This window comes from Tauraco erythrolophus, chromosome 3 (assembly GCF_009769465.1).
Source record: "Tauraco erythrolophus isolate bTauEry1 chromosome 3, bTauEry1.pri, whole genome shotgun sequence".
In the NCBI taxonomy this organism is placed as follows: Eukaryota; Metazoa; Chordata; class Aves; order Musophagiformes; family Musophagidae; genus Tauraco; species Tauraco erythrolophus.
Genome location: NC_141467.1, coordinates 100,526,337 through 100,543,506, shown reverse-complemented (window position 1 = coordinate 100,543,506; position 17,170 = coordinate 100,526,337). Strand labels below are relative to the sequence as shown.

Genomic DNA, 17,170 nt, shown 5'->3' with positions numbered 1-17,170 from the left:
CTCAGCTATCAGCACACACAAGGATTCTTCAGCTGCACTCAGGGAGGCAGAGATCAGAAAACTGAGAAGCTGGTGGAGCTCTGGCTCTTTTTTCCCTCACACCATCAGCTTGACACGCAAGCACAGGCAAAAGTCTCTGCAGTGTTATGTCCATGCAAGAAAAAAAGCCTGAGCAAGAGATGTGCTCAGAAATCTCCAAGGCACTATGTCTGTTGGAAAGACAGTTTGGGTCTGAGAGCCCACTTTATTCTGCCAGTACAGCAGTAACTTCACTGAAAATGCTATGCCTTTCCCAAGAATGCCCCGGATTTTGAACACTGCATGACAGACTATCTGCCCCTCTGGGGACACTAAAACACGGGTGCTATCTGTTCCTTCCTCTACTTTGTTGCCTTCAAGAAAAAATGCCAAGAGGACTCAGCCACGGTCTCCAGACAGCTGGAAAAGCTGCAGACGCAGCTGAAGTGGACATTGATAGACATTTTCTGCAATTCTGACAGCAATTTTTTTCTGTCCAGCGCCAAATGGCTGATTGCACCAACCATCTCCCTCCTATCCCTGCATCCTCAGCTCCTAATTTCTTTGTCCACTTCCTTCCGTGCTCTCTCACATCTTCTTTCCAGTCTGCTCTTCCCCTCGTCTAGATTAGATTCACTGCATGGCAACCATCACTGTCATACTCTTCACTCTCTTTGTGCGTTCTGCCCTTACCACTGGTCTTTTCTGTCTTGCACATGTGTATTGTGAGCCATCAGTGGCAGCCATCCCTAGTCTTGGCTGCTCCTTCAAGATGGCCTTTACTGAACCTGATGCACAGTCAATCATCTCTAAACCTACTAGTAAGCATAGCTTTTCAATTCCTACCTCAGCAACTTAGATGGAACATGGACTGTTAAGAAAAGCCAGGGATCTTGGAGCGATGAGATGCGACACCATGCAGATATAAAGGCAGCAGCAGCATGACAATGCTAAGTCGTCATTTTTGGTAGCCAAGAGAGAAAAAACTGCAGAAATTCTCCCTATGCTTAGGTACTACTATAACCGTGTTCAGTCAGTCAGACTGGCCTGTACTGAGCAACCACAAGGAAGAAACGCTGTCCCAAAGTGCTGCGGTGTGATAGTTAGGATATGGCAACCTGCATTTGGTTCACGCTCTGCCACTAACTCATCTGGTGGGCTTGTAACCATATAACAATGCTATGCTTCAGAGCAACCATCTGCAAACTGAGTGTAGTACTTACTGAATCACAGACGTGTTGTGAGGCTTCATCAATCAATTGTGGTTTTAAAGGGACTATCAACTCCTGGCCCGAAAGTGTAAATCATCATAATTTATGTCCTTGTTAGAATTTTTATACATGTCTTTGTTCTATTATTTTTTTATAACAAATGTACACTAGGTCAATTCTCAGTGGGTTACTCCTGATTTAAATGTGTGTAACAGAGCTGAGAGTCAAATTCCTCATCTTCAGCCAGGGGAAGGCTCTTAATACTGTAGCCACTTACCCAGTCTCGAAAGTGAAAGCTATTTAAAAGCCTTATTTGACGTCAACAGCAGGAAAATGTGCACCTCACTTTCCTCAGCATCAATCCTTTATAAAGCATATTGTGTGTTTACAAGCTGTCTCGAGCACTGAAATTGATTTCAGAGCTGGGCAGTTATTAAAGGTTCATTTTCCCTCCCTCCTCTGGTTTCAAAATAAGTGATAATATGAGGTGGTGAGAAATTCTCTCCATGAGATGGTACTGCCTTTGCCCTGACTCTCAGGAAAGGTTTTCACTAGAGTATATATCCTGCTTGATCTCTACAAGTAAAACTATAATCTTCCTTTCAAAGAAACAGTTTAGCCTTGTGTGTATATACAAGTTCGAATTTATTCTGGAAAATAGCTGTAAGAGACTCTGGCACAGCTAAATGTAATTGAATTAGCTGGGGTTTAAGCTACTGCTATGCTCTTCCTTCCATTTCAACACAGTCAGAGACAGTAATAACAATATTTAGCATCAATTTCTTAATTACTAGTTAGTCCAGCCACTGCCTGATTTTGGTGAGGTAAAGCTGACACTTCCAGCATCTCTGTGGAGAAGAGGGAAGATGCTGTTCTTCCACTTGCTCTACAACAGATTGTCATGCTTGGTTCTAGTCTGTCCCAGGCAGGTTCCAAAGTCACACCACAACTGGAGCACTTAGGGAGTACATTGCAGTATTCAGGGATTACATTGGATTATTCAGGCCTTGGACCACTGAGACAGATTTGCAGCAGATGCAAGTGGGGCACCCCATAGGATGTCCACCTTTGTGAAAGATCTAGACTCAGGCTACATCTGGATACCCCACCTGCCACAGGCTTTCTCTATGGCTTTGGCAAATCTCTCTGTTCTCTACCTAAAAAATGGCAGGGAAGGAAAATGCTGGAGGAAAATGTTGGTTGGGAAAAGATTTTCCATTACTGGGAGGTGGTCAGGTCATAAACGATGGGAATAGAGGTCAGAAAAAAATATGTTAGAACAAAACGCACTCTGAAAACTAGGGAGGTATCTGAAAGGTGAGTGCATTCATGTGTCCTCAAAACTGGAAAAAAATAGGAGTTGTGGAAGAGCCCATTCAATCTCTTCCAAATAAAAAGGGTGTAGATACATCAGCCTTTCATTCAAAGGAGATAAAAGCTAGGTCCTGCTGCTCAATCAATCAACACAGAGAAGCCAGTAAGGTAAATCACTGGATTTTATTCAGCCTTATTTTAAATATTCCAAGCAATATGGAGTCTTTCTTCTGGACAAGACAATCCCACAGCAAACATTCATGATAACCCCTATTTTCCCTTTACAGTGGCATTCTATTAGTAACAGTTGTAGCTTATTGCACTAGCCAGGAAGCCCCCTAAGCAATTAATTTCCTCCTTCAGTGATGATTTAACAAAATGCACACTCCCACAAATTCATTCAGAAGTTGTTCCATCGAATTATATTACCTGTTGCTACCGGAAGACTGTTGTCTCTCCCAGCGCTCTGTATCTTTGCAGCTCAATTACCTTTGATGATGATGGAGAAGGCTGTACCAGTACAAGGATCTTCCTTTCTTCTTTGCCAGGGTTCTCCTTGAAGACTTATTCAGCGGCAGTTTTGATAGGCAAGGTAGTCATCTAAAATATGCATTAAATATTACATCGAGGCATCAGCTGCAGTAAATGCAAAAGCGACAGTCACACTGTGAACATTTGGTAATCTACAAATAGATCTGGAAGTCACATTGGCTCAGGAAACTTAGGTGGAGTCAGTTCAGTAACAAATGCATCAATAATCAACACCTTTGCTGTATTAATTTCTCCAAGGCAGCCTGTTCCTCTACAGCGTGCCCACAAGACGTGCATACATTACCGTCAGTGACTGATGCTGTCCCCTTAGCTGCTCATGTTTAATGAAAGCTTTGTGCCTATATATAAATTCTGTGTTTGGGTGAAAGATCTTCCAAATCCTTCACAGTAGTTCTGGAAGAGACCTTTGGCTTGTATACTGAGAAGTGAACTCTCCCTTTCCGCCATGCACAAGCTCTGCGGAATAAAAATGATACATGAGTATAAAAATAGAACAGAAGAGACTATTTAGGTTGGACCAGATGCTCACATTCCTGCCACCTAGGTGGATTTAATATCAGTGAATTCCCTGTAAAAAGAAATGAGTGTGGGAAAAATATGAAGCGTAGGTCTGATCTTGTTCTTTTTTCTCCCACGTGTAAACTTGCTTCACACAAGCACCCTCTCCCTAAGTCAATGAGACTCTCCGTGCATGTTTTCTGTCACTGCTGATTACTTTCAAGAGGACTGTCATGTTGCAGGCACAGAGGGGGGATGGCGGCAAGCATTAAAGCACCAGTCCCCTGTTCTACCTTCTGCATAAACACTGCTTGAGGAAGGGAACGCTGCCGAATCACTTGAGACCTGCCTGAGCGCGTTCAATAGAGGTTGCGCTCCTTTGAACATCAGTGGGAAAAAGGTACAAAGAATAAAATGAGAGCTGCACACGGAAGGTTCCCTCCTCCATCATTTCCTGAGCTACTGCTCTAAGGACACAGGTGTACTCACCTAGTAACCCGAGCTCGGCTTCCTCTCGCAGTCAGCCCACTAAGTCCATGGTCCACAAACACTTCAGTGACTGTGCAAACGCACACAGCCGGTGAAGCAGAGGACAGGAGAGCTTGTGAAGCTAAAGGGGAGTTTGGCTCCTTACAGTCCAGTCTCTAATGCTTGTCATGATGCTCTTTGCATTCTTGATAACAGCCTGATCCAAAGACCATCAGAACTGACAGATATGGCTATGACAGGCTTTGAGTCAGGCATTACATTTTCAAACTGAGCCACTTTCTACTTGTTAAAATTGCAACGTTTACCTCGCTGCTGCAGCTGCATTGTAAAGGACAGTCTTCATTCATGGTCGGATCATTTTGTGAATGAGTTTTTTAAACTTGCAGGGAAGAATTATCATGGGGGACCTGTGGTGAGCTATTCTTAATCACTGAAACTGCAGCGTTTTAGTTCTGCATCCCTGATCTTGCTGGGTGTTGGAATCCCTACAGATCTGAAGCATTCCTCTCATGTAACAGTGTGACAGCAACCATTCCTTCTGTGTGACCGCTTTCCATGAATAATTGCCTATTGTCAGTCAAAAAAACATCCACAGCAAATTTCAACATTCATCAGGTGTTGATACATATTTCCTGCTTAGGGCATGCAGCCCTGGAGAGGACAAAGCCTCAGTATGGTACTTTTATTGTAGTAATTCAAAGAAATCCCCCAAAGGGCCAGAGACACTTTACAGGGCAAAGTGAGCCAGGGCTGCACCTCTGTCTTGCTCGCCTGTACACACGGAGCCTCTTCTCTTCTCTTCTCTTCTCTTCTCTTCTCTTCTCTTCTCTTCTCTTCTCTTCTCTTCTCTTCTCTTCTCTTCTCTTCTCTTCTCTTCTCTTCTCTTCTCTTCTCTTCTCTTCTCTTCTCTTCCCTCTTCTCTTCTCTTCTCTTCTCTTCTCTTCTCTTCTCTTCTCCTTCTCTTCTCTTCTCTTCTCTTCCTCTTCTCTTCTCTTCCTCTTCTCTTCTCTTCTCTTCTCTTCTCAACTGTGGCAGGCAGATGGGGACATCACACAGAGCTGTCACGTTACGCCCCTGCATGGGGGACAGTGGCTAAAAATGGGGCTAACTTCTTGAACTTCAAAGTCTCTACCAAACCATGGGTGGCATGGAGAAATTGCACAGTTCACTCTCTCCTCCAGCACAGGGGCTGAGGATAAACAAACAAAAGGGAGTGCTCTTCCTACTCCGAATAACAGATCTGCTGAACTCCTCCTTAGGGGAGGATTAGAATTCTTGCTGAGGATGCAAAAATTTTAGCTGGATTCAGGAAGAGAGAGGACAAGTGCTTGGGAGAAAGATTCATCATGGGTCACTGAACAGAGCAACTAACTGAGGCCCAGAAAATCCCCTGAATTAAAATTGTCTGAGATTGGGAGAGTATTTAAGGAGCTGAAAAAGAATCACATGTACTCGTTCTGTTCGCATTTCTCCCTCATGACTGCTACAGCCTCTGCGGAAGAGAGACTTCTGGGCTAAGTGAACCTTGGCCCTGAACCAGAACTGCCGTTCCAGCCATCTTTGTGTCACTGTTTCATAAGAAAGAAAATGGTTTCGTGATAACCTGTGTAGAAAAATAAACAGGTTAGCTCTTTTTCTTTCTAGCTTTGATCATGTTTTCAGTTATTTTCTGGTTTAAGGGCTTTTTTTCCTTATCTGGTTTGTTGTGATTCCTGTGGTTCAGCTGGAAGATAGCTCATGGATTGGCAGCTCTCAGCCCCTTCTTGTGCAGAGAGAGATGTTAGATCTCTCTGAAGGAGCATCTCTGACAGGTCAACAGGAGTGACTGGAGAGGTCCACAAAAGCAACTCAGAAGCCAGTCGCCTTGCAGCTAGCTCTTGCCTTCGTTGCAGAGTGAAGTCAAGGTAAAACAGGAGAGCTGCTATAACACAACAGCACCCACACACTCTTACCTTGGACGTGGGTGACTTCTTACTCATGGCTTCTCGTAGAGGGAGTAGGCAAATGTTGGGGTAGCACAGCTGTCAGCAGCCAGGGCAACCATTACACAGCTCAGGGCTATCTTCCAGCCTGCTTGCTCTCCTTCAAGGTAGGCTTAACTGAGACACACTAAGATACTGACACTTCGAATTCATTTTCCTTTTGGTGACTAATCAAGGTTTGCTCCTTCAGTAGCTCCATTTACAACTGTACAGGTCCTCAATCAGTCACTGAATAAAATACTATTTTTTTTTTTAACTGACGGAGAAAACTTTTGGCCAGGAAAGATCTTTTTAGCCACTTCCATCTATATTAAAGACAGAAAGCTCTTCATTCATCCCTTACCCCTCCCATCCTTTCCATGCAAGCTTTACAAAAAGGCATTTTCTAGATTCTTCATCTTTACGATTTCCTCTTCTTTCAGGCATACACTTCTGGGTCCCAAGCCTGCACTCAGGCTGACAACGAACTTTCTGTTCCTGGGTGTATTCTTCTCTGCCTCTCACTCGGGTGATGCCAGCTCAGCCTGGCACTCTGGCAGAGCCTGTGAGCTGAGCCATCGATCGTCCTGTCCAATGCCAATCCTTTTCCCTGAAGTTTGCCTGACTGCTCTGCTGTAGATGGAAGGATTGAAGAACACTTGTCTTTGGATGTTATTTGCTCTGCAATTCAAACATGGAGTTCTGCTGGTGAGTCTGGATGAGCAGAGACTGGTCCTCAGAGAGGTGGATACTTTCTTAGCAATGAGGTCTGCAAAAAAAGAAGAAAATATCAAATTACTGTAGACGTAAATAGATGTTTAAAAAGTGTCTGTGACTTTCCTCTAAGCAATGTTGAAACGTTTGCAAGTACACAGAAAAACAAATATTTCCTGTTCCACAACCCCAGCAAAATGCTAATACCAAGATATTTCTCCAGAAAGCGCTACACCAATCTGCAGCTTGACACTGCAGCCTGATCAGAGGAAGGCTGGGAGCTCGTGGCCCTGCCTGTACCCTTCATGACTGTCACGCTGCTCCGTGCCCTGAAGTCCCATGGAGACCTCGTTGCTTCCCAGCTGCCCACAGGCTCTGCTTTGACCCCATGCTAACCACCGCTTTCCAGCTAAAGGTTAATTACTCCAGGGGACATTTCCATCTAAGCCGTCGCCCGCAGGTTGCAATCCTTGCCTGAGCACTATTTTTAGACCAGCTCCTTCGTTGCTATTGATCCCAGTCACCCTCTCTTAATTAGATACACACAACACACACAGCATTTGCAACGCATTTATCAATTCCATTCAGCACCTCCCTCCCCTGAGATGTAATTTGAGGCCCTCCTTGAATCATGCTATTGATCTTTCCCAGCAACTTTGCTATAGGATTCTCTATGTTGAAAACTATTTATAGATCCTTCTTCTTCTCCTGCTCTTCCTTGGGGAATCAGAAACGGGCAACGGTAATCAGACTTCTATTTTTAAGGAGGAGTTGATCAAAACCAGATATTTCCTCTTTTCTCCTTCTTTTCCCTCCTTCTCCCCATTGCTGTTACGTACAGGCTTCCTTCCACAGGTGAAACCTTCCTGCTCCATGCAGTGCTGTAATGATTCTGGTAATGCTCGGGAGATGTGACGCAGAATTTGCCCTGGGTGAAATATTGTTTGCTGATTTAACAAAATTAATTCCTCCTCCTCCCTGCCTCTATGAGTTTCATGAAGGGCTTTATGATCTGTTTTGTCTACTCAGCCTGAGGTGGACCTTTTAGAGGGCTTCAGTCTTTCTCAGTCCACAGATCTGATTCGTTTGGAAGGTGCTGGGTTCCCATTGCCCACTTGTATCTCAGGAAAGGCATCCGAAGGCCTTAGAAAACATGTAGGCAGGAGTGAGATAGGTAGAGCTGCTTTTCGGGATGGAGGATGACAGTAACGAGCCCTGGGGTAGTAGGATTTGGAAAGACCTAAAACTAGGGGATGCCACCTGAAGCTCAGAGAAGTCGGAAGCAGCTCAGACTTCACCGTGTAAGGTTGCAAATCCCAGCTCCAGCGCACGAAAGGGCCCACAGCGACCACGGGCACGGCGACACCCGAAGGGACAGCCTTGTCTCAGGAAACACAGGAAAGCAGTCCCAAGCTTCTACGGTGGCACCCGCTGCTGAAAATCTGACGGTGAAAGTGGGAGACGGTGCCCGTGGCTGGGGAAGGGGCTGCGTGGAGAGGGCCGTGCCGCGGGGCGGGGGCGCGGTTCGCGGGGGGGCCGCGTGTCGTGCGCGGGGCGTTGGTGGGCGCCATGCCGCGGGGCGGCCGGCCGCGGGCTGGAGGGGCCGTCGTGCGCGGAACGCGAAGCCGCGCCGTGTGCGGGGCGGCGTGTGCGCGGCGCTGCGGCGTGCGGGGCCGGGGGTGCGGGGAGCGGGGCGGGGGTGCGTGCCGCCGCGGCGGGAGGTGGACAAGACTGTTGTAAGCTCGCCGCCCGCTCGCTCCCTCCGTCCCCGCTCGCTCCCGCCCCCACCGCGGGGCGCGGCGGTCCCCACCGAGGGGCAGCCCACCCGTCCCGGCCCGTCCCCGCCGCCCCGCTGCGGGGTATCCCTAAGGGAACGCCAGGAGCCCGCCCCGCCGCCGCCACCGCCCGGCCCCGCTCGGCGGCCGGGGCGTGGCCAAAGCCCGGGGGAGGCGGACAGAGCCGCGCCGGGGGAGCTCCGCAGCTTCTTGACAGGGCGGCGCCGACGGGGTTAACCCGCTCCCCGCGGCGGACCGGGGCGAGCTCCCGCCTCCCGTGCCGGCGGCGGGGCGGACACACGCACACACTCGCACACACACTCACACGCGCAGGCGATGGCTGAGGGGCGCGGGGCTCGATTTTCCCCGAGATGATGTCAAGAGCTTGGGAGAAGGAGGAGGAGGAGGAGGAGGAGGGTTGCTCTTTTTCTTAACGGCTTTGTTCTAAAATCATCCTAAATAAAGCAGCCCCAGCCCCGAGCGCCGGGGGAGCAGCCGCAAAAGTAGCTTTTTTTTTTTCCTCCCCCCCCTTTTTTTTTTTTTTTTTTTTTTAAATTTTCTCCTCGTCTCTGGCTTTGTGTCCGCGTGGGGCTGAGCCCCCTCCCCGCGCTCCCCGGCCGCTCTCTCCCCGGGGAAGCCGCCGGCTTTTTTCCGCTCCTCCAGGCAGCCCGAGGCCGGAGGCAGCGCCCGCCGCCGTCCCGCCCCGCCGCTGCCCCGGGCAGGTGCTCCACGGCTGCCGGCTCGCCCGGCGGGCGCCTCCTCGCTGCCCTCCTGCCTCCCCGCCCGCCTGCCGGGGCGGCTCCGCGCCGCTCCTCCCGCTCGGCGCGGCTCCTGCGGGGCGCTGGCTGCCCGCCGCCAGGGCCACGCCGGCGGCCCGGCGCTCCCGCGGCCCGCCGCGCCCGGGGATGCTGCCCCCAACTCCCCGCCCGCCGCCTGACGCCGCCGCCGCCGCCCTCGCCGCACCGGACGCCGCTCCGCTGCCCGCGCCGCGGCCACCTGCAGCAGCCCGGCTCCCCGCCGCCCGCCTCGCACCGCGGCGGAAGGAATAAAGCGCCCAGCCCGTCCCGACCCGCCCGACCGGCGCTCACCCAGGCAGCCGGGGCCGGGGCGGGCCGGGCCCCCGCGGACCGCCCCCGACGGCCGGAGCCCGGGTGCCCGCCGCCCCTCGCCGCCTGCGCGGCTCCCCGCGGATGGGCGCGCTGCCGCCGCCCGGCGTCCCCCGGCCCCGCCGCGCCGCTTGAAGAAACTTGGGGACGGCGGCGGCCTCCGCCTCCCCGCCGCGCCCCGCCCGGGCTGCGGGGGACCCTTCCCCTCGCCGCCGCGCCAACTTCGCGGGGGGACCCGCCCGCCGCAGGACTCCGGCCCGGGGCCGCCGGTCCCTCGTCGGGGCGCCGCCCAGCGCCCCCTTCCCGCGGCGGGGACCCCCTGCCCCTGGCCTCCGTGCTGGGGAGGAGCGGGGGTGCCCTGGATGGCCCTGCGCACTGGGACGGCTTGGTTTGGGCAGGTCCTGCGCAGAGTTTCTCGGCTCCAGGGCACCTGGTCCCGGCGCTCCCAGCAGCCTCCTGTGCCTCTCCTCCTCCCAGGAGCCCGAGCAGGCGGGCGGAGAGCGACCGCCGCCGCAGCGCAAGCTGCCCCGGAGCAGCGGCAGCGGCGGCGGCGGGCGCCGCCAGCCCCCTCGGCGCCTGCCCCCTTGCTGCGGTTGCTGCGGCCTGTCGGATCCCCGGGCGGCCAGGGGGGGACATGGTCCCCTCACTCGCCCCTTGCTGGCGGCCATGAAGAGGCAGAACGTGCGGACCCTGTCCCTCATCATCTGCACGTTCACCTACCTGCTGGTCGGGGCTGCCGTCTTTGATGCCCTGGAGTCCGACAACGAGATGCGGGAGGAGGAGAAACTCAAAGCCGAGGAGATCCGGCTCAAGGGAAAGTACAACATCACCAGCGAGGACTACCGGCAGCTGGAGTTGGTGATCATGCAGTCCGAGCCGCACCGTGCTGGTGTCCAGTGGAAATTTGCCGGCTCCTTCTACTTTGCCATCACGGTCATCACAACTATCGGTGAGTGTCTCACCTCGGGAGGCCGTCTGGGGCCAGCGCCAGGGCTGGGGCGAAAGCCTCCCTGGTTGGGAGAAAGGGAGAGGGGCAGCGGGGCTGTGGCATGCAAAGGGTTAAGTGCTGGATGAGTTTTTTGGCTTTCCTCCCGTGTTATGTAATTCATTGCTCTTCATGGGCACTTGTTGGACTTGACCGTGTCCCGCACCTCTTCCCCTGGAGATGGAGCCTGTGTCCCCTGGGTGGGACTGGAGAGCAGTGAGGCTGGCCTGGTGGGGGGATTGGTGCTGGCCAGGTGGCTGCCATTGAGCTGTGGCTTGGGTGGCAAGGAGGAGGTGGGAAGAGGCAGGGTGACACTCTCCTGGGGTTCCCCTCATGAAGAAGGAGGCCCTGTTGCCATGCTCCTGCTTGCACCTTTGCTTAAGAGACACGGGGAAAACTTAGGCAGTTGGATGAGGATGAAAGCGATGAGGGCATGGGAACTGCATCAGCTGGGAAAGCCCCTGCTGTAGCCAAGCGTAGCCCTGCTTTCGCAAACTTTGTTTTGGCGTTGGTAAGGGCGGTGGTGGGGGTTCCCACAGCTGTGGTCCCGTCGCTGGGCCTCCCCTGGGCATTCCAACGTGTTCCTGAAGTTTTTGTTGCAGCTGGAGGGTCTGATGTGCCAACAGGTCACGGTCTGCGTCTCCTCTTTATGGGCATGTGGTCCGACAGGCAAAATGATGCCCGCTGTCACATCCATGCTGCCCAGCTTTGCAGATGTGCCATTTCCCAGGACGGTCAAGGGACAGTCAGTGGACACAGCCACAGGCTGTCATTTTGTACTTCTCTGCTTCCCGCAGCTCAAGCGGAGCGTTTCGCATAAAGTTTGCTTCCCTGCCGTAAAAATAAATACCACGATAACTGGAGGCTGCAGAGTGCACACGGAACTGTGCTACAACTCTGGCTTTGGCTTGATGAGCAGCTTTGTTCTTCCTGGTTTTGTATTCGTTAAGGTGGATTTACTGAGGCAGTCGGTAACGTTCTTCTCCCAGCACTTCTAGATGTTCCCCCCCTAACATCTGGGGAGATCTGAAAAGACCTCTAGAGCAGTGGCTGTTTGATAGCGTGTTATATTGAACAGGACACGAAAGACTGGCTCGCTTATTGATACAGAAGGACTCAATCTTTTTGCCATTTAGGGCTTGTTACAAGAAATTTGCACATTGCCACCTGAAGATACTGACAGTTTTCAGCAGAACGTGCTGCCCGCTCGCCTTTGAGCAGTGTTTTACTTACGTTCGCATTTGACTGTGTTATACCTGGGGCAGTAAAAAATTTCCTTTGAAAGACCATCTGACAGTATAAAGCCTATTTGTCCTTACAAAGATAAGATTTTTAGGGAATAATCTCTTATTTTCTGTTACTATATATATAGGAATACATATATTAATAGGTTCTAGAATATAAAGTAGCATGTAACTGTGGCTGATGACTTAGATTTCCTGCTCTTCATTATGATGTCAGAACTCTCCTCCTTTGGTCACTGATTCTGTCTTCTTTGATCTGTCTCTTGTCATTTATTTGTGCTAAGTGAATACTGGACTGTTGTGCCCCTCTGTATTACAACAAGGCTTCCTTGCACACGCCAGTGTACTCACGGTGCCCTATGCTTCTGCCTGAGAGGTGGCTGCAATACTTTCTGTGTTCTTAGGCTCGGTCGATGACAGGTAGAAAGGGCTGGTTTTACAGTAGTTGGCTGTTTTGATCGTATTTTATCTGGAAATGAGTACGACTTGCTTGGGAAGCTTTAGCATTTTCTCCTGCAAGGGGCTGGGGTTTGTTAGGAAGCTCGGAGCACCTCAGCACGCAGAGGATAGTGTGCATTTCTGTAGGCAGAGGTGCTTTGGGATGTCAGAATTGTTTAAATTTAAAATGTGTATGGCAACGGGGAACCACTGGGAGGAAGAGTGATAATAAAGAATGGTGCAGAAGAACAGACGTTCTTTAATGATTGTTCATTTGGGAAACTCTGCTCCAGGAGGATATCTGATCTGTCTTTCAAAAGTTTATTAATAGTTGCTATCTGCATCTCGCCAAACGCACTTCTATTTTGTGTATCGTCTCTTCAGTACAGAAGTAGCTTCGTGATGTTATCTGATCTGCTGGTAGTCTGTCAAAGTGAACATGGAAGAGTTTTATTTCTTACTTATCCTAAAATAATTTGGTTCAAAAGGGGGAAAAAACAAGACTTTCTATATCTAAGTTCTCAGGAAAATAAGAGATTTCTTCTCTATGTTTCTTGCACGGGGCAGTGATCTTAGATATTCATATTAATCTTTTGTGATGATTCTTCCTTTTAATCTGACTGTGTGTATGCTCTCACATACATTTCCTTCTCCCTCTGAAACCTTCCAGACAGACTTCAAGAAGCACATGCGGTGGTGTATGTGTTAGTGATCGTGCCATAGTCGGTAGGTGCTCCTGCAAAAGTGCATCTAACTAACCATCTCAGGCTGATTTTTTAAAACCGTGTGAATGAAACCCTCTGTTGCCTGATCTAGAGTGGTACATCCATCTCCACAAAACTTCTCTTCAGACAAGTGCAGTGGGAATCAGCGGACCACAGAGGCCACGCGATACGCATGTGATAGCAGACTGATTTATGTCTAACTTAATTGTTCTTCATACTGCCGTGCCAGCCCCGTGTCTGAAGCGATCCCCTCTTCACTGTGTTGATTGAAACTACTGGGGCTTTAACTCACTCGCAGGCATTTATCCGTGGCCGTGGACCATGAGCCAGCAGCGGTTGGTGGTCAGCCCAGGGTCCGGTTCTTCAGCGGCGGAACCGGGAGCGCGGCACTGCCAGGCGGGGTGGGCCGGGCCGTGGTGCTGAAGGGACAGCTCCGCGCCGGGCCGGGCCGTGGTGCTGAAGGGACAGCTCCGCGCCGGGCCGGGCCGTGGTGCTGAAGGGACAGCTCCGGGCCGGGCCGGGCCGTGGTGCTGAACGGACAGCTCCGCACCGGCCGCCCCACGCCCGGCAGCCGTGCGGGAGAGCGCGTCCTTCCCGACCCGTTGGGACGTGAGCGTGGGAAAGTGCGAGCCTGAGAAACTGCGAGCCTGAGATTTGGTCACATTTCCTCTCATCTGTGGCATCTGGCTTTTGGTAGAGGGTGGTAGGGGCTTGTTGCTCACTTGTCGAGCTGAGTGGTGAACAAAGAAGCGAGGGCTGGTCAAGTCAATGGAAATTCTTTTTTTTCACCTGTGACGCAACATTTTTTTCTACTCCTCAGGTGCAATGTTGTTTTTTTTCTATTTTTTTTTAACTGACCCAACAACAAAAAAACCCACCACAATGACAAGTGCTACAACATTCGATGAGTCTGCTCTTAAAACTCATTAGCAGAAGAATAATACCCTGCTTTCACAAAGTTTCAGTCATGTTTGAGTTCTGTGGAAGTTTTTAGGTGATCGAAAAGAACTAATAAGCTGTTCTTGGCTCTCACCAGTTGCTGAGCTTATTTTGGGGTTGTTCTCACTTCAGAGTTAGCTAGTATAATTTCCTATCTGTTTCCAATTACACAGTCATTTCCAGTTACACAGCCAAAATGATGACAGAGAGCAATTTAATCAAGTTCTCCATCCAGCTATTTGTCTTTTATGAGATATACTGTAGAATACACCATAGAGTTCATCAAGAGGCTGGACACTATGAATGAAAACACCAACTTTTGAAAACTAAAGGTAATTCCTAGAATTCCTACTAAGTTTTAATGCCCTTTTCTACAGGTTTATAGGAATGAGTAAACTGCTTCTATGTAAGCAGGTGTCAACACTGTCAAAATGTGTTATTGGTATGGATATCACTCCATCATTTAGGCCTTAAAGGGTGATAGTCATACTTGATTTAACACCATCGAGCTCTAGTAAACACTGAATATTTCTGGAGGCTTGTGTAGAATGTAAAGAACTGAAAGCTGTTTATGTCACCCTAGAATGAACTGAAACAACAAACAGATTGAGGATTTTTATTTATTTATTTATTTTCCTGAGAAGTGACTGTAAGGAGAACAAAATTCAGACAGTGTGTGCTGTGAATTGCTAGTCTCTTTTTCTAGCTTTTAGGCCTTTGTATTGAGCCTCAAACCTACTGCAAGCAGTGACCGAACTATCCTGGTGAACAGAGACAAAATATTCTTTAAGAGTGTGGTACAATACCAGTAATGGTGAACAGAATATCCACTCATTGACAGCTGTTTGGCCACTGAGTAGCTAAGCACTTAGGAACTGTCTGCATCGAGATGAAGAGATTGCATAGTTCTGGCAGACGGCGGCCTGACAGGGAGTTTGAATCTGCATTAATGAACTAAGCAAACATATGGTTAAATCCATTTCAGGATAATAGTTAAGTCTCCATATCCCTTCTCTGCATCATTTTGCCCTTCTGTAAAATAAGTATCAAAATACTAAGCTGGTGGTGTTGCAATGTCTCTGATTTGGGTTAGGAAAAGACATAAGTGTGTTTATGTGTGAATTATTTTGTCAATATTACTCTTCCTTTAAGATCAGCCTCTGATGTTTTGAGTCTGCTTTTCGTTTTTGATGGATGGTAATATTTAAAGGCAGTCTACTGAAAAGCTTTGAGTAGGGTATCATGGCAGATGGACAATTTGCAATGGAAAGAAAGAAAGGAAAGAAAGAAAAAAAAGGAAGAAAACGAGATAAGGGAGGGAAAGATAGAGAATAAAGACACCAATGCTTTGTTCAGTTAACTGCTACATTCATGACTTACCAGGACCATGAAGGTCATATCTCATAAACAAACAAGCATGGAGTAGATTAAAGCCACTCTATTATTACTAAACTGAGGTGAAAAGTGGAGAGCAAGATTTTCTGGTGATACAAATGTGTGTAGATGCACTGAAGTAATGAATCTATTCATTCACACCATCTGAAGCTTCAGTGGAGAATACTGGATGATCAGGACTTCATCAGGATCAGTTGGTGGTGTCTCCCAGGCAAGGAGGAGGTCAGCTTCAGCGAGCCACATGACAATGAACTATATGTAGGATTTTGCTCCCCTGGATAACTAAAATAATCTGCAAGGTCTTTTCACACTATATTTGTTGTCTTATGGCAATTATTTTATTTTTTTAAAAAAAGAATATCCAAAATAGTGTTCTGCTCACACAGAGGGGACTTTGTGGCTACTTTGCTCACATGCTTATAGAAACAGTTCTTGAGTTCTTGAAAACTGGTTTTGCAATGGTGTCTCACACTCCAGCCAGAGACACATTAGCAAAATCTTTTTAGAAATCACTGATAAGCAAGGCAAAAATACAGCTCAGACTGATGCTGAACTGCATTTCCTGCTTACTAGCAGTGCAAAAGCAATGTCCGGTAAGACTCTGAAAACGATTTTGGGGAAGCATCGAGAAGCCTCTAGCCACTCAGCTGAGTGATGGAGTCAGCAGATTTTCTTAGTGTAACCAAGCTTGAGAAATTAGTGTCTTGTAGTCTTTTAGGATTTGGTGCCCTTTGATTTCCTCCTAACTATTCATAGCTTCTTTCTTAACTGAAGCAAGTGAGATTTAGATTAGGCATGAGGAAACTCTTTCCAGCTGTCGGAGTGGTTGCGTGCTGGAAGAGATTACCTTAGAAGACTGTGGAATGTCTGTCGTTGGAGTATTTTAAAAAGAGTTTAGACAAAATTCTGTCAGGAATGGTTAAGCTATAGCTGCTTTGCCTTTGGGGAGGAAGGTGGACTGGCTGACTTCTTGAAGTCTTTATTACCCGTATGTTCTATGATTTTCTGATTCTTCCTTTTTCCACGTCTTGAGCTCTGATAGTTCCTGGGCTAGCTTGTTTTTCTCGAGAAAGAAAACGAAAGATCTTTGAAATTCCATTTTCTCCACTATATATTCTTTTCTTATTGATTATTTTTCTATGCAGGAAAACCATTTACGTGCCTTTGCAAGTGTCAGCATAGAAATATCTGTGTTTGCCCACAGACAAGGCTATAAGTTAGAGGTGTCGGTGAGTCTTTTGGGAAAGAAGTTAGCTGAAGAAGAAAATGATCCTGCTGATACAAGGACAGCAAGCAGAAATTTACAGGGCAGAACTTGGAGGGAGAGGAAGTGTTCTAGACTAAGAATAAAGGAAGAAGTTTAGCCATTAGCTATGGGCTTATGCCTGCTTCCACTAAAAAGAATAAAAATCCCTTTGCTTTCTCTGGGAACAGCATCAGATCTGTGAGGCTTGATCTAAAGGAAAACTGATTAACGGGGAGCTTTCCTTCTGGACACCATGGGTTTTGGGACAGACGCTGCTGATCTGGAACACAGCAAGGACGAGAATGCTGTTTTCTTCCCTTGAAGGCAATCTGAGCTGAGGTGCTTACTTCCTTCAATGCCAGAGCATATTCCTTCATAAATGCTGAAAGCCATGCTCATGGCTTCGAGCTGAAGTTACACAGCACTTTATATTCAGAATGCTGTACTGACATTAGGTGATTCATCTTCACAACACCTCTGTGTAAAAATTATCCTCATTTAGAGACAAGAAGATGAAATGACTTTCTGAAGGTTCAGGTTGGGAACTATTTCTAATTGCC

General features: G+C 48.8%; 1 protein-coding gene across 1 annotated transcript in view; it reads left to right on the top strand.

Annotated features, from left to right (window-relative positions):
• Positions 1–10,000: 10,000 nt before the first annotated feature.
• The window catches only part of KCNK9 (potassium two pore domain channel subfamily K member 9), a 91,653-nt gene continuing 84,483 nt past the window's right edge, over positions 10,001–17,170 (top strand). Inside the window, exon 1 of the mRNA XM_086609584.1 lies at positions 10,001–10,587. Coding sequence (XP_086465710.1) covers positions 10,305–10,587 — 283 coding nt within the window. The 5' untranslated portion in view covers positions 10,001–10,304. The remainder of the gene's footprint in view (positions 10,588–17,170) is intronic.